Source organism: Dama dama, chromosome X (assembly GCF_033118175.1).
Source record: "Dama dama isolate Ldn47 chromosome X, ASM3311817v1, whole genome shotgun sequence".
Taxonomy (NCBI): Eukaryota; Metazoa; Chordata; class Mammalia; order Artiodactyla; family Cervidae; genus Dama; species Dama dama.
The window spans coordinates 52,589,052-52,611,090 of record NC_083714.1 but is presented as its reverse complement, the minus strand read 5'-3'; the positions used below and the strand labels follow the sequence as shown (position 1 = coordinate 52,611,090).

Sequence of the window (22,039 nt, the reverse complement as noted above, 5' to 3'; positions counted from 1 at the left end):
GAGGGAGATAGAGATGAGCAGGAGGAGAAAAAGGGGGACACAAGAGGAGAGAGACAGATCTACGCAGTTGTCTGTTCCCAGAGTGTTCTCCGTAGCCCAGACATCCGCAGAGATTCACAGAATTGGATTGGGAAGAAAAGGGGAAAGAAGGAAATAGAGGTGTTCTGAGGTAGAAAACAGAGAGTTGAAAGTGGGAAGGAGTAATCAACACACTCCTGAATAGAAATGGGAACTGAATATTGGATTCTTAAATGTCCAAAATTTATATCACATACTGAAAAACAAAGATTAAAAATCAAGCATAGAGGTTAGACTCTTTAAAATACAATATTTAAAAACAAAAACACACAAAAAATGTAGAAATAATTATGAAGTTCAGTTTAAAAATAGGACTTCTTTCTTTTTTTTTTTTTGCAAGGTTATAGTGAAATGAAAATGAAAATTAAGAAATAACAGAGTAGTATTAGAGTACTTTAAAATGAAATAAGAGAGAAAAACAAGAAGAAAAAGAAAAAAGAAAAAAAAAATTTTTTCCCCTAATTAAAAAAATCGTAAAAATATATGAGAATGAAAGTTAAGGAGTAATGGGGGACTAGTAGGGAATTTTAAAAGAAAAGAGATAAAATTAAAAAAAAATAAATTTTTTTTAATTTAAATATATACATATATATATATATATATATATATATATATATATATATATATATATATATATATACATCTAGGAATTTCTCTGGAGCTGTTGCGGTCAGTGTGGGTTCAGTTCAGTTTCAGATAGCTCCTCATTCCAGCTTACACTTCTCGGTATCTATAGGCCCCTTCTGGTGTAGTCGGTGTTACCTACAGGGATTTTAATCTGTTGCACCGGTCCTTTCTGAAGCGGTTCCCTTTGTTTATTTGGCGTCTGTTTGCCGTCTCTTCGGTGTCTAATTTCCGCCCTGACACAGGCGGGCAGAGGTGATCTCTTATTTAGGTTCGCTAGTTCAGTCCTGCTACCGGGAGGGCGGGGCGCTGCAGACAGATATCGCTGTGTGTGGGGAGCACTCACAGTGTTCCGGGCACACTGGGTTTGCCCCTGCTCATGGGTGTCTGTGCTTTCCCCGTCTACACTGCTCAGGCTCCCGGCTGCTCTATCGGGAGTGTGCCCTGTGTTGCGTGCGGTTCCAGTTTTCGCGTACTCCACAAAAGCGTGGACTCGGTTGCGCCTGCGTTTTGTGCCTTCCCCAGCCTGAGCGGCTCAGGCAGCCAGGAGCTTGAGGGGCGCACTCTCCCTGGGTGCGGTGCGCCCTTTCCCCTCCGCGGCCCCAGCCTCAGTTTCTGTGCATGCCGGTCGGGTGCCAGCAGCTTGTGTTTATTCTCAGCAGCTGGCGTCTAGCCGCCATCCTCCCGGTGGCAGATGTTGACCATCCAGAATCTCAGGAAGTCTTTGGATAGAAACTGGAGGCCTGTTTGCAGTGTGGGAGGGGATGCCATCTCTGGGGCCGAGTTTGCCCCTTTCCCCTCCCCTTTGCCTCCTACCTCCGGTGGGATGGGCCGGTCTGCCGCAGGCTATATATTCTCTGGAGTTTCTCAGTCCCTTTGTTTTGCGAACGGCCGGCAGTGTGTTTGGGCCGGTTAATTTTCTCTGTTGCTATCCCACAGTTTAAAAAAGCTCCCTCCGATTGCTATCAGGGCCTTTGGGCTGGTACTTACCGTAAGCAATGTCACCCGCTTCTCTCCGTTCTGCCCCCACCTGCTGGTGGCGGATGCGGGCGTCTGGGGTACTTTTCTGCTGGGAGTTGCTTTTAGGCACGTAATCTGTGGGCCTTATTTACTTTTTCCTCCCGGTTAGGTTGCACTCCGAGATTTGAAAACTTCCCCCAGACCCGCCAGTGCGAGGGTTTCCTGGTGTTTGGAAACTTCCTCTATTAAGACTCCCTTCCTGGGACTGGTCTCTGTCCCTAACTCTTTTGTCTCTCTTTTTATCTTTTATATTTTGTCCTACCTCCTTTCAAAGACAATGGGTTGCTTTTCTGGGCGCCTGATGTCCTCTGCTAGCGATCAGAAGTTGTTTTGTGAAATTTGCTCAGCGTTCAATAGTTCTTTCGGTGAATTTGTAGGGGAAAAAGTGGTCTCCCGGTCCTATTCCTCCGCCATCTTGGCTCCTCCCCGGCACTCAGCTTTCTTTATAGCCCAACTGTCACATCCCTACATGACTGCTGGAAAAACCATAGCTTTGACTAGATGGACTTTTGTTAGCAAAGTAATGTATCTGCTTTTTAACATGCTGTTGAGGTTGGTCATGACTTTTCTTCCAAGGAGTAAGAGTCTTTTAATTTCATGGCTGCAGTCACCATCTGCCGTGATTTTGGAGCCCCCCCCCAAATATGTCTCTCAGTGTTTCCATTATTTCCCCATCTATTTGCCATGAAGTGATGGGACTGGATGCAATGATCTTCATTTTCTGAATGTTGAATTTTAAGACCACTTTTTCACTGTCCTCTTTGACCCTCATCAAAAGTCTCTTTAGTTCTTCTTTGCTTCCTACCATAAGTGTGGTGTCATCGGCATAGCTGAGATTATTGATATATCTCCTGGAAATCTTAATTCTAGCTTGTGATTCCTCCAGCCCAGCATTTGGCATGATGTAGTCTGCATATAAGTTAAACAAGCAGGGTGACAGTATACAGGCTTGACACACTCCTTTTCCAATTTGGAACCAGTCTTTTGTTCCATGTCCAGTTCTATCTGTTGATTCTTGACCTGCATACAAATTTCTCAGGAGACAGGTCAGGTGGTTTGGTATTCCCATCTGATTAAGAATTCTTCATAGTTTGTTGAGATCTAAACAATCAAATGCTTTGGTGTAGTCAATAAAGCAGAAGTAGATGTTTTTATGGAATATATGATTTTTCAATGATCCAGTGAATATTGGCAATGTGATCTTTGATTCCTCTGCTTTTTCTAAATCCAGCCTGGATATCTGTAAGTTCACAGTTCATGTACTGTTGAAGCATGCTTGGAGAATTTTGAAGGTTACTTTGCTAGCATGTGAGATGAGTGCAATTGTGGGGTAGTTTGAACATTCTTTGGCATTGCCTTTCTTTGGGATTGGAATGAAAACTGACCTCTTCCAGTCCTGTGGCCACTGGCTGAGTCTTCCAAATTTGCTGGCATGTTGAGTGCAACACTTCCACAGCATCGTCTTTTAGGATTTGAAATAGCTCAATTGGAATTCCATCTCCTCCACTAGCTTTGTTCATAGTGGTGCTTCATAAGGCCCATTTGACTTCACATCCCAGGATGTCTGCCTCTAGGTGAGTGATCACACCATCATGGTTATCTGGGTCATGAAGATCGTTTTTGTATAGTTCTGTGTATTTGCCACCTCTTCTTAATATCTTCTGCTTCTGTTAGGTCCATACCATTTCTGTCCTTAATTGTGCCCATCTTTGCATGAAATGTTCCCTTAGTATCACTCATTTTCTTGAAGCGATCTCTAGTCTTTCCCACTCTATTGTTTTGCTCTATTTCTTTGCACTGATCACTGAGGGAGGTTTTCTTATCTCTCTTTGCTATTCTTTGGAACTCTGCATTCACATGGGTATATCTTTCCTTTTCTCCTTTTCCTTTCACTTCTCTTCTTTTCTCAGCTATTTGTAAGGCCACCTAAGACAACCATTTTGCCTTTTTGCATTTCTTTTTCTTGGGGATGGTCTTGATCACTGCCCTCTGTACTATGTCATGAACCTCCATCCATAGTTCTTCAGGCACTCTATCATATCTAATCTCTTGAATCTGGTTCTCACTTCTATTGTATAATTGTAAGGGATTTGATTTAGGTCATACCTGAAGGATATAGTGATTTTTCCCTGCTTTCTTCAGTTTCAGTCTGAATTTGCAATAAGGAGTTTATGATCTGAGCCACAGTCAGCTCCCGGTCTTGTGTTTGCTGACTGTATAGAGTTCTCCATGTTTCTCTGCAAAGAATATGATATTTTATATACTTATATGTTTTTGTATTTATATATAATTATTTAAGTATTTAAATATAATTTTTAATATAAAATAAATAAATATTTATATAAATTTAGATGCTCGTATATTAAGTGTGTATGTGACATTGAGAGTAATATCCTCTTCTTGTATTGATTCTTTTATCATTATATAGTGTCTTTCTTTAGCCTTTTTATGTCTTTTGTTTGGAAGTCTGTTTTGTTTATAGGAGTGTTGCATCCCCCACTTTATTGTCATTTTCATTTGCATGAAATACCTTTTTCCATCTCCCCACTTTGAGTCCTTTGTGCTGGAGTGGTTCATTGGTTTCTTAAAGAACTTAGTTTTGGCTTTATTGAGCCACTATTATATGTTTGTTTCCTCTTTCATTATTTTTTGTTGTGAACATTTTTCAAAGATTTATTTAGTTGTATTTATTTACGGCTGTACTGGGTCTTAATTGCTCTGCACAGGCCTTCTCCACTTGTGGTGAGTGGGGGCTACTCTCTAGTTGCAGTACATGGGCCTCTCATTCCACTGGTTTCTCTTGTTGTTTACCACGGACTCTAGGTGCATGGGCTTCAGTAGTTGCAACTCATGGGCTCTGGAGCACTGATTCAGTAGTTGTGGCACACAGGCTTAGTTGTCCCATCGCATGTGGGACCTTCCTGAACTACGGATTGAACCTGTGTCTCCTTCATTGGTGGGTTCTTTACCACTGAGCCACCAGGGAGGCCTGCTTTTACCACCATTTTTCTCCTTTACTCTTCTGTGATTAGTTGTTTTTCTAATGTTCTTACTAGTTGAGATGGATGTTTACCTCATTAATTTTCAGTTCTTATTGTATAAAAATGTAATTTCTGATATGTGTCATTTTATCATACAATTCTAAGTATTTCTAAAGTTCCATTGTAATTTTTTTCTTTGAACTGTTTTGATAGAAGTGTTTCCAAATGTAAGAGAATTTTAAAATTGTATAATTGAGTTACTCGATCATTAGTTGTCAGTGTATAATAGTGATTTGCTATTTTTATAGATTATACACCATACAAAGTTAGTGTAAAATATTGACTATATTCCTTGTGCTGTATATTGCATCCCTGTAGCTAATTTATTTTATAACTAGTAGTTTGTACCTCTTACCTCCCCTTCACCTATTTCATACCTCCCTCACCCTTCTCCCATGTGGCAAACCACTAGTTTGTTTTCTATATCTGTTCATCTTATCTGTTTTTGTGTATTTGTTGACTTGTTTTATTTTTTGGATTCCACTTATAAGCAAAAATATACAGTATTTGTCTTCTAGCAATTTTTAACTTGATTGCATTGCAATTAGAGAGTTTTGTGTATGTGATAACTGATTTTTGAAATTGTTGAATTTACATTTTGGCCTTCCATGTGGTCAGTTTTTATGAACTTTCTATTGTTGAAGAAAGTCACCAGTTTAATGTTTTTAGTTCTGTGAATGTTTACTCTGTTCTGTGGATGATTGTAATTTGTCTGTTCTCCTTTGACTGTTTTTCTTGGCTGTTATAGACAGTGCTTATCAAAACATTTTTATGTGTATCTGTGTTACCATGTGAGTATATCCACAGGAAAAAGTATACTAGTATATTTTCAAAAAGTATTTTCCTTTAAAATTAGGATCAAGGTGGATCTAGTTTATAGTTTCAATGTTGTATCTGATTCGTGCTTATTTCCTTACGTCCTTGACTAGTCTTGGCATTTAAAAAAATATTTATTGGAATATAGTTGCTTTACAATGTTGTCTTAGCGTCTATTGTACAGCAAAGTGAATCAGTAATATATATATTTCCACTTGTTTAGATTTCCTTCCATAGAGCAATGAATAAAGTTCCCTGTGCTATACAGTAGGATTTTCATTAGTGATCTATTTTACACATAGCACCAATAGTGTATATACGTGAAACACAGTCTCCCAGTTCATCCTTCCCCCAAGCCCCTGCCTCTTGATATTCTTAGATTTGTTGTCTATATTTGTGTCTCTGTTTCGGCGTTGCAGATAGGTTCATCTGTAGCATTTTTCTAGATTCCACATTTGTACATTAATATATGATATTTGTTTTTATGACTTTCTTCATTCTGTATGACAGTCTCTAGGTATATCCATGTCTCTACAGGTGACCCAATTTAATTCCTTTTCATGGCCAAGTAATATTCCATTATCTGTGTGTACCACATCTTCTTTATTCATTTCCTCTGTTGATGAATATTTTGCTTGCTTCCCTGTCCTGGCTTTTGTAGATAGTGCTGCAGTGAACATTGGAGTACATGTGTCATTTTGAATGACGTTTTTCTCTGGGTATATGCCCAGTGTTGGGATTGCTGGGTCATAGGTTCCTTCTGTTTTTAGTAGTTTTTAGGAACCTTCGTATTGTTCTCCATAGTGGCTGTATCAATTTACCTTCGCACGAGCAGTGGAAGAGGGTCTCTTTTCTCCACACTCTCTCCAGCATTTGTTGTTTGTACACTTTTTGATGTTGGCCATCCTGACTTGTGTGAGGTGATAACTCATTGTAGTTTTGATTAGCATTTCTCTAATAATTAGTGATGTTGAGCATCTTTTCATGTGTTTGTTGGTCATCTGTATGTCTTCTTTGGAGAAATGTTTGGTCTTCTGGTGGTAGTTTAGTCACTAAGTCATGTCGGAGTCATGTCCAACTCTTGCAACCCCATGGGCTGTGGCCTGCCAGGCTCTTCTGTCCATGGTATTCTCCAGGCAAGAATACTGGAATAGATTGCTATTTCTTTCTTCAGAGGATCTTCCCAACCCAAAGATCTAACCTAGATCTTGTGCATTGCAGGCAGATTCTTTACCGACTTAGCTACGAGGAAAGCCCCATGTAAGGTCTTCTACTAGATTCGTATTAGCAAACTGTTTCCAGTCAGTCATGGTTGGGAAAAGTTATATTCTTCTTTTGATTTTCAGTGTCTTTAATTATGAGTGGGAGTTAGTCAGCGTTTTTTTTTTCATTTGGAGTACTACCTATTCTTATTCATCGACCATTTTTCTACTAGGCTACTCATCTTTCTTACTGCTATGTAAAATTCCTCCTATGCCGTGTGGATGGCACATTTAGATGGTTTAAAGCTTACTTACCACCAGGATATTTTTTGTTATTTTGACTTGCTTCAAATGTTATTTACTTTAGAAATGGGTGATGGATCGTCTCGAAGAGATCATTTCATGAGAAGTGGATTTGCCTCTGGGAGGAGTTTGGGAAACAGAGGTAAGTATCTTTCTTTAATCATCTGTTATAATAGGTGAATAGTGGAATGAATAGAGGCTTTTATGGCTGTTTAGTGCAAGGTTAAATCTGATATAACTTAGTGTGCAGTAGACTTGGTTGGGATGATGATTTTTTTTTTTAATACCAGTATTCTTTTCACTGTTTTACATTTTAAGATAGTAGGAAATAGTTGAATTGATTAGATGGGTAGATTGGCTAAAGAGAGTTGCTTCCCAGAGCTGCTTCTTGATGTGTTGATGGTTCTTGTTCCCATTGGCATGGGAGGAATGGGAGAAACTCCAGAGACTAGAGTGTGAAGGCCCTTTTTCTTAAGTTTTATGTTTCTCAAGAAAAGGCAGTATGTGAAACAGTTTTGTTAGCTCACTAGTTTTAAGAGGTTGTTTTCCCAAAATTGAAAGTTTTTATTGTCACTTTCAGAACAACCAGCACTAGATGTGACAGATAATGACACAGCAAAATAGTTTCCTCCTTTCCATTTTTAGATTTGTTATTAAACTGCTGAAAATATTGTGCACTGTGTTTTATTATAGTGCAACAAAATACTATTAGAACCTCAAATGGTCATATGGATTTTTAAATAAATTTCTCTTATGGGGCCCTAAGCTAGGGTTAATAGTTTTATATATATATGACACTTATTCTTGAATTCATTAAATGTTAGTTTTTGAAAAACTTTGGTATTTGTATATATTTTTATTCATTGGAAACTGAATGTTGGTATATGTTATTTCATTTGCTTCTTAGAAAACTTAATTTTTTAATATTCAGTTAACATAAGTGTGAATTTTATGTTTTGACATATTTCTTCTACTAATGAAATTTGTTGAAGATGCATATATATATATTTTTATCTTTAAGCCTGCATATTAAGTGAGAGGCAGTAATGTTTTGGACCATGTAGTTGTGCTTAGAGATTCAAGGGTGTATTTTGTTTGCTACTGGTAAGAAATAACATATACCTTAATACGACACTCAGGGAGCTACTTAATATTTGAATATATTTTAAAATCCTAATTTAGAATGATATTTTTTGATGCAGACTTCTAAACATTGTTGACTAGAGCCTTTTGAAATGAGAAAACCATCACTGAGATTTTACTATGAATTGTTAATTCAATATGTTGTAGATTTAAATACATTAAATTTCTGATCGAAACTGTGAAGATTGATACTTTAAAAGTTATCTTTGAAAAAATCTGAACAAGAATGAATATATGTATATGTAAACTGAATCACTTTGTATACCTGAAACTAACACAGAATTGTAAATTAACTATACTCTGATAATATTTAAGAAAAAAAAGTACTCTTTAATACTGCATATAATCCTGGAAATTTATAGAAGAACCACACCTTTCCCAAATGATTCAGTTTACCATTCTAGTTTGTTTCAATCTTTATGGTATTTTTTCTCACAACTGGGCTATATCTAGTAACATGGTTTTAAAATTGACTTTTAATTACCTAAAATATATATTGGTTGGCTTTTTATCTTCTGTGAGATATGGCCTAAAAAGCCTTATCTTCCTAAATCACATGCTTTTTTAGAATCTGATAAAAATACTGATAGTTGCATATACAGTTTTTCATGTGGCATTAGGAATTTCACAGATCTCTTAGCTCCTCTGTATTAGGATATTATAGATGTAGGGAAGACAATTTGTGAAAATCACAAGATTATGATAATTATCCCAATGATAGTTTAAAGTGGCTATTTGTGAAGTTTGGGGTGCTTAAGTTTATGTTTTAAATAACTGTGCTGCTTGCCATAGAAACTCTGCCCTCAAAATTCTTAATTTTGTGGTAGAGAAGCACATGGAAAGAAATATTGCTTAAAAAGAGATACACATAGTATGCTGTGGGAATGTGATTGATGAATTGATTACAGATGGAGGACTGAAGGAGGACTTCACAGGAGAGGTGGGTTTTGAATCAGGCTTTTGAAGAGTGAAAAGAATTTTGCTAGGAAAAATAGGAAAGCAAGGAATGTCATGCTGAAGGAATAGCATGTAGGAAATAGAAGATATTAGAATTTCACAGCGTGGAGTATGGAAAGTTGTTTTAGGAATTAAAATGTTGGGTGTTCAGAGTTGTATAGTGGAATATAAAACTAAGAAGGTTGATAAGGGGAAATACTATGGAGGAGTGGGAGGTAAAGGGAAGTGGTATTGTTAGCATTTTTTCGTTATTATATTAGCCCCTTCTTAATTCTAATTTTAAAAAGTAGATTGAGTGTGATTTAAGTACTAGGAAAATGAATAGGGATTTCCCTGGTGGTCCAGTGACTTAAGCCTCTTATGCAGCCAATACCAGGGGCCCTGGTTTGATCCTTGGTCAGGGAACTAGATCCTACATGCTGCAACTAAGAGTTCTCATGATACAGCTAAGACCTGGTGCAGCCAAATAAATAGTAAATATTTTTTAAAAAATGAATAAATAATGAATAATAATAGGACAAGAGTATAGAATTTTCATTAGCAGTGACTTTCACATAGAGGTATAATTTAAATAGCTGAATCTGTCAGGGTGAGGTTTCAATATATAGAAAATGAGAGTTGAATTGAATAGAGCTGAATTGTAGAATTGAATTTCTTGGTTAAAGTTCTCTAGTAGAATAGCAACTAGTTGAGAGCTGTATTTCAGCAGTAGTATATTTACGTTTTTACTTTGGTATAATGTAAGAATTTTTTAAAAAGAAGTTGCAGGTATATTTTAATTTCATAAGTTCCTGTAATACTCTCTCCTCATCCTTGGAAGTTCCCTTACCACACAGATTCATTTAATTCCTAGTTATTGATGACACACTTGATTGTATACTTTAAAAAGTTTTAATTGTATCTGAACCTTTTCAGATCCTGGTGAGTGTAATAAAAGAGAGAATACGTCCAGAGTGGGTGGTTTTGGAGTTGGAAAGAGTTTTGGAAACAGAGGTAATCTGCTTATGATGTCTTTCAATGGAAACTTAAGTGATACCTTACAGTCATTGAGTTCTGCTTCCTTATAACATACATAGGAAGTGTGTGCCTTTCCCAAGAGTTCATGGAGATCACAAGGGAGTGCTATCACTTTCCTAATCAGAGTTCAGAGCAACACTTTATGCTGCTTTGGATGTGTTTGCTATTCTACTTAGTTTTCTTGTTTTCCTTTTTTTTTTTTTCAGTTTTTTTTTTAAATTTATTATTATTATTTTTTTTCCAGTGGGTTTTGTCATACATTGATATGAATCAGCCATGGATTTACATGTATTCCCAATCCCGATCCCACCTCCCACCTCCCTCTCCACCCGATTCCTCTGGGTCTTCCCAGTGCACCAGGCCGGAGCACTTGTCTCATGTATCCCACCTGGGCTGGTGATCTGTTTCACCATAGATAGTATACATGCTGTTCTTTTGAAATATCCCACCCTCACCTTCTCCCACAGAGTTCAAAAGTCTGTTCTGTATTTCTGTGTCTCTTTTTCTGTTTTGCATATAGGGTTATCGTTATCACCTTTCTAAATTCCATATATATGTGTTAGTATGCTGTAATGTTCTTTATCTTTCTGGCTTACTTCACTCTGTATAATGGGCTCCATATACACCATGGAATATTACTCAGCCATTAAAAAGAATTCATTTGAACCAGTCCTAATGAGATGGATGAAGTTGTTTTCCTTTTTAATAGCCATGCTACTTGTTGCAGCATCTCATCAAATTGATTTACCCCACAGGTGAACCCCACCTCTTTTCTCCTGTACTCACGAGTTCCTTGCCCTGCTCCTGCAGCAAGAGATCTATCTTAAACTTCCAGGGGGTGAATCTGAGTTTCCATCTTTACTTGAACAAAGAACCAGTGGTGGTGGTTTAGTCGCTAAGCTGTGTCTGACTCTTGCGACCCCGTGGACTGTAGCCTGCCAGGCTCCTCTGTCCCTGGGATTCTCCAGGCAAGAATACTGGAATGGGTTGTCATTTCCTTCTCCAAAAGAACCAGTAGGAGTTTTGAATTTGTGTTTTGTGTCTAAAAAAATTTAAAAACTATAAAGTAGAATTTATGTAGAGTTTAAGATCAAAACCGATAGTACATAGATGGAAGACTTCTCAAGCATTTTGGAGACTCAGCACTTGACTTTTCTGGGAAAGGTATATGGAGGGGAAGGGGCAATTGTAGAGGGTAGTTGAGTGTAATCTTTTTCTGAACCAACTTCAAAACTTGCAAGTATTTAAATAAATAAAATAACCAAAAAATCTGTTTTGTTATATATACTGTTTTTGTAGGGACTATCTTTATTTTGAAATTCTATATCTGCTTAAGGAAAAAGTGTTATCCATTCATATATAGAGGCCATATGTGGCCTGATACTTACTTTTTAATATGCTAATTGTGTATTAAATGTCTCTGGAGTTTAATGCTGGGACATGAGATTTTGTTGAGCCTGAGATATTAAATGACTTGATATGTAGACACTTTGCATATAAACTTAATGTCTCGCAAACAGTAATTGATTGGTCTCTGTACTATTGAAGCCATAATTTAATATATTTTATTATTTGAATTAGATCATGATTGAGAGTCATTGCATATTGACATTTAATTTTAAGTTACATTATCTGAGTAACTTGTAGTTACTCAGGTACCAAAAAGATCATTTTATTAAAACTCATATTTTTAAAAATGTATGAAATATTACTGATAGATGCTTTTAAAGTGAATTTTAGAGCCACATCTATATTTTCCAGAGATGCATAGATTTAGACACAAGGTTTTATTAAATGAGAAACTTGAAAGCAGAGTTTGGTGAAAGATTGTTTTTAAAATTTTATAAACAGAAGTTGGTAGAATTTCCTTGATACTGAGAAGGGAAAAATGATATGATATTGGATTGTAATTTAGTTGTCCTCCATCAGATGAAAGTATAATTTATAAAATTAAAAATTTGATATTTTGAATAGAAAGTACATAGTGGTTATAATGAGATACACACACACATACCATGTTTCACTCATGTACATATGGAGGAATATGTAACATTTCAGGTAGTATAAGATTGGCTGGTAGTTTAATCTTAATAAACTGACACAAGGCAGAAGTTGTCATACAATGCATATGCATTCTAAGTCACTATTTGTATATATAGTTGTGTGTAATTTATACAGTTTTAAAGGGACATCATAACTAGCAGTCCCTGTAAGGGGTTTCTCTTTCTTCTGCAGAAGAAATTGGTTTTTGGTCATTTGATTTAGGTAGTTGTTTTCCGAAATTTACAAGTTTAATTTTATGTTTCATGTAGGTTTTCCAAATAACAAGTTTGAAGAAGGTGATAGCTCTGATTTCTGGAGAGGTAAGTTCACTGTTTTTCGTAGTGACTTAAGAATTTAGTGTCTAGAATACATGCTAAGGAGGAAATAAAATTATCTTAGTCTGTTCCAACTCTAATTTATTTAAACACGGTTTTATAAGGCACCTATCAGTCAGTTCAGTCGCCCAGTCGTGTCCGACTCTTTGCGACCCCGTGAACTGCAGCACGCAGGGCTTTCCTGTCCATCACCAACTCCCGGAACTTGCTCAAACTCATTTCCATCCAGTCGGTGATGCTATCCAACCGTCTCATCCTCTGTCGTCCCCCTTCTCCTCCTGGCTTCAATCTTTCTCAGCATCAGGGTCTTTTCTAATGAGTCAATTCTTTGGCGTCAGGTGGCCAAAGTATTGGAGCTTCAGCTTCAGCGTCAGTCCTTCCAATGAATATTCAGGACTGATTTCCTTTAGGATTGACTAGTTTGGTCTCCCTGCAGTCCAAGGGACTCTCAAGAGTCTTCTCCAATACCACAGTTTGAAAGCATCTTTGACGCTCCGCTTTCTTTATGGTCCAACTCACATTCATACATGACTAGTGGAAAAACCATTGCTTTGACTAGATGGACCTTTGTTGGCAAGGTAATGTGTCTGCTTTTTAATGTGCTGTCTAGGTTGGTCATAGCTTTTCTTCCAAGGAGCAAGCGTCTTTTAATTTCATGGCTGCAGTCACCATCTGCAGTGATTTTGGAGCCCAAGAAAATAAAGTCAGCCACTGTTTCCATTGTTTCCCTGTCTATTTGCCATGAAGTGATGGGACCAGATACCATGATCTTTGTTTTTTGAATATTGAGTTTTCAGCCAGCTTTTTCACTCTGTTTCACTTTTATCAAGAGGCTCTTTAGTTCCTCTTGGCTTTCTGCCATAAGGGTGGCATCATCTGCATATCTGATATTATTGATACTTCTCCCAGCTGTCTTGATTCCAGCTTGTGCTTCATCCGTGACTTCTCTTGGCCAGAATACTGGAGTGGTTAGCTGTTCCCTTCTCCAGAGGATCTTCCCAACCCAGGTCTCCCACATTGCAGGTGAATTCTTTACCAGTTGAGCCACCACAGAAGCCCCAAAGCAGTATCAGTTCAGTTCAGTTCAGTCGCTCAGTTGTGTCTGACTCTTTGTGACCAAAGTAGGATAGGCAGAGCCTTAATCAAGAATTCAGCCTTCCTCATCTGGGCTGTTGTCATCTATCTTAACTAATCTATGCAGTACAACTTTTGAATGCTGTGTTGCCTTAAGAAAAAGAGGATAGTAGAGCAAGTCAGGAAGCAAAATTTCACTTTCATATATAAATACAATTTGGGGCATGTAGGTCCTTATTCAGACTCAAATAAGTATTTCCAGTGGAAAAGGATTTGAGACTGGATCATTGCTGAAATCAAAGACATTTATGTAAAGGTACTGACACTCTGGTTTGGAGGAATACAGAAAATGGTGAGGATATTGTTAGCAGAAGATAGACTTAAATAATTAATAATACTTTCCCAAGAGAACCTGATTGAGGAGGTTTGAGTGAGGCCCTGGATCCTGTATTTAAAAGCCTCCCTGATGACTCTGATGCCTCTTTGATTTGGTAACCACTGATCTATGGAGCCTTTATAACTTAAAAAGCAGGGTTTGCTATCATGATAGAAGCTTTTTTTCTCTGCACACAGATATATAGTGTACTTTGTGGTTATTTTTCCTGTATTTTGTGTCCCTTAGCTGATAGAGTATAGCAAGGAGGAGCTCAGATTTTGGAATCAGACACCTGGGGTTTGAGACCCAGATCCTTCTCTTCCTGTCAGTTGTATTATCTTAAAAAAACATGTTTAACTTTGTATTTCTTTTTCTCTGTTTATAAATTGAGGATAATACCCACCTCGTAATGTTTTTGTGAAGATTTAAAAGGTTAAAATAGAATTCATTTAGAAGAGTGTCAGACAGATACTAAGTTTTATGTGTTATTATTACATTAGTTTTCTATAATTAATAGATTATAACTAATCTTGGGATCATTATCTCATTTTTGTTTGTGCTTAGCTTTATTTTTAACTCTACAGAGATAATTTGTTTTTAAATAACTTTTTATTTTGAAATCGTTTGACTCAAGAAGTTTCAAAAATAGTACAGAAGATTTCCTTCACCTTGCCTCTAATGTAATTGTACTCCTCACCCAACTTCTCCTAATGTCATTAGCCTATTTTAATTCCCAATGTGGTCAAAATAACTAAGTTTGTTTTAGGAGAAGCGTTGGCCAAAGGTTATGTGAGGTGTCTTTCTCCTTGTCGGGTCCCAAATTAATTCATAGGTTTTCTTTCATATATGGCAATAAATGTTAGCTACCATCATCATTATTCCAGACGATGATGAATTATTATATCATCAACTAATAATTCCATTATTCCAGATTTTTCTAAGAATCTTTCCAGAATTCATTCTTTCCTCTTCAACTCCCTTGTATGAAATCTTGCTTCTGAGAAGGTTGTCTTGATGTTAAATGACTCTTCAGGAGTATTGTCAATTGTTGATATCATCTCAAATAGGAGCCTGCAACAAGACCTGTGGGTCATTGTTTACTATAAATCAATATTAATTGAGTAGATTTGTACTTTTGTATATAAACAACTGATCGCTTTTTATCTGGCTAGCCACATATGTCGTTACTGGGATCTAAAGTTCTCCGGTACCAAATGTTGGTGATATGTACAAAGATTCCTTGAAACCATCCTGGTATTTTCCAAATATGGCTTTATTGGAATCTTCTAGAAAGCTTAAAGGTATTACTGAATGTTATATCAATAATGTATAATTTTTTAATTTAGAAAAATTGTTCATTCCTTGATGTCACTCTGCACATTCAAAATAAATATCTCTAGGGTGGGTTCTGATAATTTATTTTTAACCAACTTTCCTGATAATTTTTAGTCATCCTTCAGTGTAGTGATCCTCATACTACTATGCAGAAACTCTGATAATGTTACTTAATAAGAACAGAAAGCCAGGATATCCCCAAATACTTCCATTAGGATGGATAGGGGAAACTTTGCATATATTAAAAAAACACTAATGTCTCAGGTTTATTAAGAAAGGCAATTTACAGTAATAATGATGACATTAAAAATATAATAGTTATGCATTTCTGAGATCCGATTGACTACTCAAATGTTCAGATATTTCTGAAACAGTTTCATGACATTTATGAATTTTGTATTTTTTGGTTGTGCTTAGAACATGACAGATACATGCTAAACATTTAGTATTTAGGTATATTAGGTGAGTTTTAAAAAGAACTGACTGAATAATGTGTTTGTATTTTGTTGTTATTTTAAAATTTAAAATTTTGTTCACATGCTAACTTATGAATATATTTATTTTTTCTTGGTAATTTCTCGTGACAATACTATTTAGATACTACAATAATATAAATACTGCAGTGATTATTTAGATGCTATTCACATGTTAAATTTTTATTCAAGAGTCTAGTAATGACTGTGAAGATAATCAAACACGGAACAGAGTGTTTTCCAAGAGAGGCGGTAAGGACCATGTTTTGGAACAACTTGTACTTAAGACAGAAGTTAAACTGAAAAATTGATTTTGGAAGAGCTGAAAGAAAAATTCTGGTGGTGAAAACCTTTCAAGAAAAATACTTTGGCATATCCTTTATGCTGTTAATATTTGAGTTAATATTCAGTAGGTGTCTCTCCTTCTGTCACTGGATTTGTCTTTTCCTAAGACCTCTAGAGTGTTCTATGAAGTACAACAGGCGGGACTGTGTGAATCTTGGTCAGTCACGGTATAGATAACCTGGGATGTCTTTGTCTCTGAGTAGGAACATTGGAGATATGGGGGAAGGGAGAAATTGTAGATTAATTACCATACCTGCTAATCCTGCCTCTACTTGAGGTGAGATGGTATAAAAATTATCATGCTCAGTTCTGGATTATCTATAGGCAGACATGTTAAACTAGCAACAATACCCACGAAAAACCACAGTGAACTTAGAAAATTGCTATAAGTGTGCAAATATATTTATGATAGATCTTTAGTTTTTGCTGCAACCTTGGGATGTCCTTTTCCCTTGCCTGTTAAATGATTGGCTGATTGACTAGATCATTGACTAGCAGGCCTTCCTAGTGAAGCTGAGACTTGCTGTGGATTTCACTGTAGCCTTGGTTGAGTTGTGAGGGGGGTAGGAATTTGGTGGTGAATGAGGGATGCCTTATTTATCTCCTAAGTTGAGTCTTTAATGGCAATTGCAGGGGGTCCTGCAGTGATGGGGCAGACATTTAGCTAAGAAACAGACTCCTCTTTTAGCATTGCTCTCCTTCCCCCTTTAACAAGCAGTTTTGACACAAATGTTCCTAAAACATAGCTCTTCTTTAAAATGTTTGATTTTCTGCAGAACAGTGCCTGGCTTTCTTACTATTTAGTTTTCTTTAAATCATTTTAATTCATATTTAAGTGAAGCAGTGAAAAGCCAGTTGTAGCCCTTTGTGCTTGATCCTGGCTTATTGACTAGTGTAGGTTGACTAGTAGGGTGTCCCTGATTGCTATTTTCTTTAGATGTATACATTTGAATGTAGAAAATTTGTGTGTGACACGGTGGTCACTCAGTAAATACAGAGGTGTGTGTAAATAGAACCGTATCTAAGTTTATGTTGAAGTATGATGTCATACAGGAACAGGTAGGTGCGTATGTCATAAATGTATGCAGCTCAGTGATTTTTCAGTAACTGAAAACACCTGTGTTCTGTGTTTTCCCAAGCACCCAGATCAGGAGTAGAAATTACTAGGTCCTCAAAAACCCCTTTCATGCTCATTTTTAGTCACTAGCACTGCCCTTCTAGTTAATCTCTATTCTGACTTGTAGCAGCATGAATTTTTAAAAATTTTGTACTTAATATAAATAGAATCACATAGTAGGTAATCTTTTTGTGTCTGTCTTCCTCTTAATGTAGTTGTGAGACTGTCTTATTGTTGGTTGCATTTGAATAGTGTTCTTTTGTTCTCCTGCTAATGATGGGTAGTTTGATTTTGTAAATATGAAGAGTTTTGGACTGTTCTGAAACTGCTTCTCTGAACATTCAAGTACATTTCTTTTGGTGATGCTTGCTAGTGTTTTGTCTTTTTGACTATAGTCATTGTAATGGATATAAAGTGGTATCTCATGATTTTTATGATTGACATATAGTTGATGTATAATATTATGTAAATTACAGGTATCAAAACATAGTGATTCATACTTTTAAAGGTTATACTCCATTTATAGTTGTTATGAAACGTTGGCTGTATCCCCTGAATTGCACAACATATCCTTGTATCATTGTGATTTTGATCTGCATTTCCTGGTGACTGTGATGTTGAGCAGCTCTCCATGTGTATATTGGTCATTTGTATATATTCTTTGAAGAAATGTAATTCATATCCTTTGCCCATTTAAAAAAATCAGGGTTATTTATCTTTTTGTTTTAAGAATTCTTTATGTATTCTTGATACAAGGGCTAACAGAAACATGATTTGCAAATATTTTCTCCCTTTCAGTGGTTGTTTTTTTAAACTTTCTTGATGGTATCCTTTGAAGCACAAAGTTTTAAATTTTGATGCATCCAGTATTTTTGTTTTTGTCGCTTTTTCTCTTGATATCATGTAGAAAACCCTTGCCTGTTCGTAGGTCATGCAGGTTTTCACTTCTTTCCTTCTAAGAACTTTATAGTTTTCACACTGCTCTTACATTTAAGGTCTTTGAGTTCATTTTTGTATATGGTGTGGAATAAGGGTCCAACTTAATTCTCTGGCATGTGACCAGTTGTCCCTGTACCATTTGTTCATGTTTTACATTGACATGTATAGGTCTGGAGCTCTTGAAATATATCCAACTTGCAGTTTATTAAGCTTCTTAGATGTTTGTTGGCTTCAGTTGTGTCTGACTCTTTGTGACCTTATGGACTGTGGCTCAGTTTCCTTTCACTTCTTTTCTCAGCTATTTGCAAGGACTCCTCAGACAACCATTTTGCCTTTTTGCATTTCTTTTTCTCAGGGGTGGTTTTGATCACTTCCTCCTGTACAGTGTCATGAACCTTGTCCATAGTTCTTCAGGCACTCTGTCTGTCAGATCTAAGCCCTTGAATCTATTTGTCACTTCCACTGTATAATGGTAAGGGATTTGATTTAGGTTATACTGAATGACTTAGGGGTTTTCTCTACTCTCCTCCATTTAAGTCTGAATTTTGCAGTAAAGAGTTCAAGCTGAGCCACAGTCAGCTCCCAGTCTTGTTTTTGTTGACTGTATAGAGCTTCTCCATCTTTGGCTAAAAAGAGTAAAATCAATCTGGTTTCGGTGTTGACTGTCTAGTGATGTCCATGTGTTGAGTCATCTCTTGTGATGTTGGAAGATGGTGTTTGCTATGACTAGTGCATTTAATGTTGTTTTTTATTTTTTTAATGTTGCTTGAGTTGATGCAAGTCCTAGATTAACTTTCAGTTTGGAAAGTGTTAATTGGACAATTTATTTTGTTCTTTAGTGTACCAGCATGTGGAGACCTTTACTTTGCTATTTTTACTGATATTAGTGATACAGATGGTTTAGTAATTTTATTTTGTTTGTTAGTATAAAGAAATACAGTTAAGTTTTGTATATTGAAGCTTCAGTAACATCACTAAACTTATAAGTAATTTTTCAAAAAATGACAAAAATTTTCCTGTTCTTTTATCAAAGTTTAATTGATTTATAAATTCATTCTTTTCTAAAGATTGTTACTAGACATCTTTAAGAGCTGCTCAAAACTGTCAGTTCTCCCTTAGAAAATGCAGGATATAGTTCATGGGAAGGACTTAGGTTACCTTTAAAAGAATATTGATGTCATATTATGAAAAGTGACATTTGTGTGTAGAATCATTAAGCTATAGCTACCAGAGGTACTGATGCATTATGTTGTTGATGGTCCACCGGTGAAGGTAGATTTGGAAAGGAATGAAACTGAATTTATAGAAAAGATTTCAGTGGTTAAAAGCATATTGAATGTAATAAGATTAAACACAGATGAATAGAACAAATGAATCCAAAGGTAGATTTGTAGAAGTTCTCTAAATTCGGAAATGTAAAGCATGAAAACTGTTACTAGATATGAAAAACAGATTAAGAAGCTCTGTTATTCTGGCATATAGTTAAATATCTCCAGAGGAGAGAATAGGAACAGAAGGAGAGGAGACTGTTCAAAGATAATAGATGAGACTTTTCCAGAGTGAATGAGGTATAAGAGTCTTGAGCAAGGTAAATAAAAGCAAATTTACACCCTTAAAAAATACTATAGAGATTAAAAAATAATTTGAAAACTCACCAGAGGAAAAAGATCCACCTATCCAGGCAAGAATCCTGGAGTGGGTAGCCTTTCCCTGCTCCAGGGGATCTTCCCAACCTAGGAATTGAACCCAGGTCTCCTTCATTGAAGGCAGATTCTTTACCAGCTGAGCCACAAAGGAAATCCAAAGCCCTTGACTGTGTGGATCTCAACAAGTTGTGGAAAATTCTTAAAGAGCTGGGAATACCAGACCATCTTACCTGCCTCCTGAGAAATCTGTTTGCAGGTCAAGAAGCAACAGTTAGAACCAGACGTGGAACAACGGACTGGTTCCAAATTGGGAAAGGAGTACTTCAAAGCTGTATATTGTCACCCTCCTTATTTAACTAATAGGCAGAGTACATCATGGGAAATGCCGGGCTGGATGAAGTGTAAGCTGGAATCAAGATTTCTGGTAGAAATATCAATAACCTCAGATACGCAGATGACGCCACCCTTATGGCAGAAAGTGAAGAGGAACTAAATAGCCTCTTGATGAAAGTGAAAGAGGAGAGTGAAAGAGTTGACTTCAAGCTCAACATTCAGAAAACTAAGATCATGGCATCTGGTCCCCTCACTTCATGGCAAATAGATGGGGAAAACAGTGGCAGACTTTATTTTCTTGGGTTCTGGAATCACTGCAGATAGTGACTGCAGCCATGAAATTTAAAGATGGTTGCTCCTTGGAAGAAAAACTATGACCCAGACAGCATATTAAAAAGCGGAGACATTACTTTGCCAACAAAAGTCATCCTAGTCAAAGTTACAGTTTTTCCAGGAGTCATGTATGGATGTGAGAGTTGGACTATTAAAGAAAAGTGAGCTCAGAAGAATTGATGCTTTTGAACTGTGGTGTTGGAGACGACTCTTGAAAGTCCCTTGGACTACACGGAGATCAAACCAGTCAATCCTAAAGGAAATCAGTCCTAAATATTCATTGGAAGGACTGATGCTGAAACTGAAGCTTCGATACTTTGGCCACCTGATGTGAAGAACTGACTCGTTGGAAGAGACCCTGATGCTGGGAAAGATTGAAGGTGGGAGGAGAAGGGGACGACAGAAGATGAGATGTTTGGATGGTGTCACCCGACTCGATAGACATGAGTCTGAGTAAGCTTCAGGAGTTGGTGATGGACAGGGAAGCCTGGTGTGCTGCAGTCCGTTGGGTCGCAAAGAGTCAGAGACGACTGAGAGACTGTACTGAACTGATAAAAGAACAGTAGGTCAACAGCATAAATTTTTTTCAGTAATGGCAGAGGTCAGTGTAAGGTAGAATTCAGAATACTAAGGGAGAATAACTCTGAACCCAAGCTGCTGTTTTCAGATAATTTGGGTGTTAGAAATAATATTTTGGGTAAAGTTGATGTTTAATACTTTTAGGGGATTGAGGAAAGAACTATTAAATCATATTAGTAAAAAGGAAACTGAGCTTTGGAAGAAAGTAGGAAGCAATGATGAGCCAAAATAAATAAATAAAATTTCAAAATTCGTAAGCATAATTGGTATAACTGAAAGCATATTGACTGCATGAGCTAGTAATAATGATGATTAATTTAGGGTTATTTAGAAATAAAAAGAACTAAAATTTTAACAAGTGAAAAGACAGTTCTTTGTCAGTTCTTATTAGTGAAAACGAGAATAGATTGAAATTAAAGATTTCTTAAATATGGTAAAAGTTGGGGTAATCAGAAAAAGAATAAAATAAGTAACTTACTAGTGGAGGAAATACAGTAGAAAGAGGAGAGGACTTTGTAGGAAGGAGATTAGGTTGAAAATAATTTTAATAATAGCTTCAGTATCCATGGTGACATTGAAGGATGTCAGTAAGATCATTAAATAGAATACAGCCTTTGGGGATATCTAATAGAAGGCCAGAAAGGAAAACAGGAAGCATTGAAAGAAATCAGTGAAGAGAAAACACAAAATAAGATGATAGGAGTAAAAATACATGTATCAGTAATTTTATGTAAGCATTTCAGTGCAGAGTTGAGAATAAAGAGAAAAAATATCAGTACACTATTAAACAAAGCTGATGTAGAAATAGACAAAATAGACTCTTAAGGCAGATATAGTTCTGAACATGCTTTGAATCTAACAACATAGTCTTAAAATATACAGGGCAAAAATTGAAATAAGGAAAAATGTG

General features: G+C 36.5%; 1 protein-coding gene across 1 annotated transcript in view; it reads left to right on the top strand.

Annotated features, from left to right (window-relative positions):
• Window positions 1-22,039, top strand: part of LOC133053035 (probable ATP-dependent RNA helicase DDX4) — a 78,424-nt gene that overhangs the window by 26,017 nt on the left and 30,368 nt on the right. Inside the window, exons 4-7 of the mRNA XM_061137818.1 lie at window positions 7,149-7,226; window positions 10,100-10,177; window positions 12,514-12,564; window positions 16,030-16,089. Of these exons, the coding sequence (XP_060993801.1) occupies window positions 7,149-7,226; window positions 10,100-10,177; window positions 12,514-12,564; window positions 16,030-16,089 (267 nt within the window). The remainder of the gene's footprint in view (window positions 1-7,148; window positions 7,227-10,099; window positions 10,178-12,513; window positions 12,565-16,029; window positions 16,090-22,039) is intronic.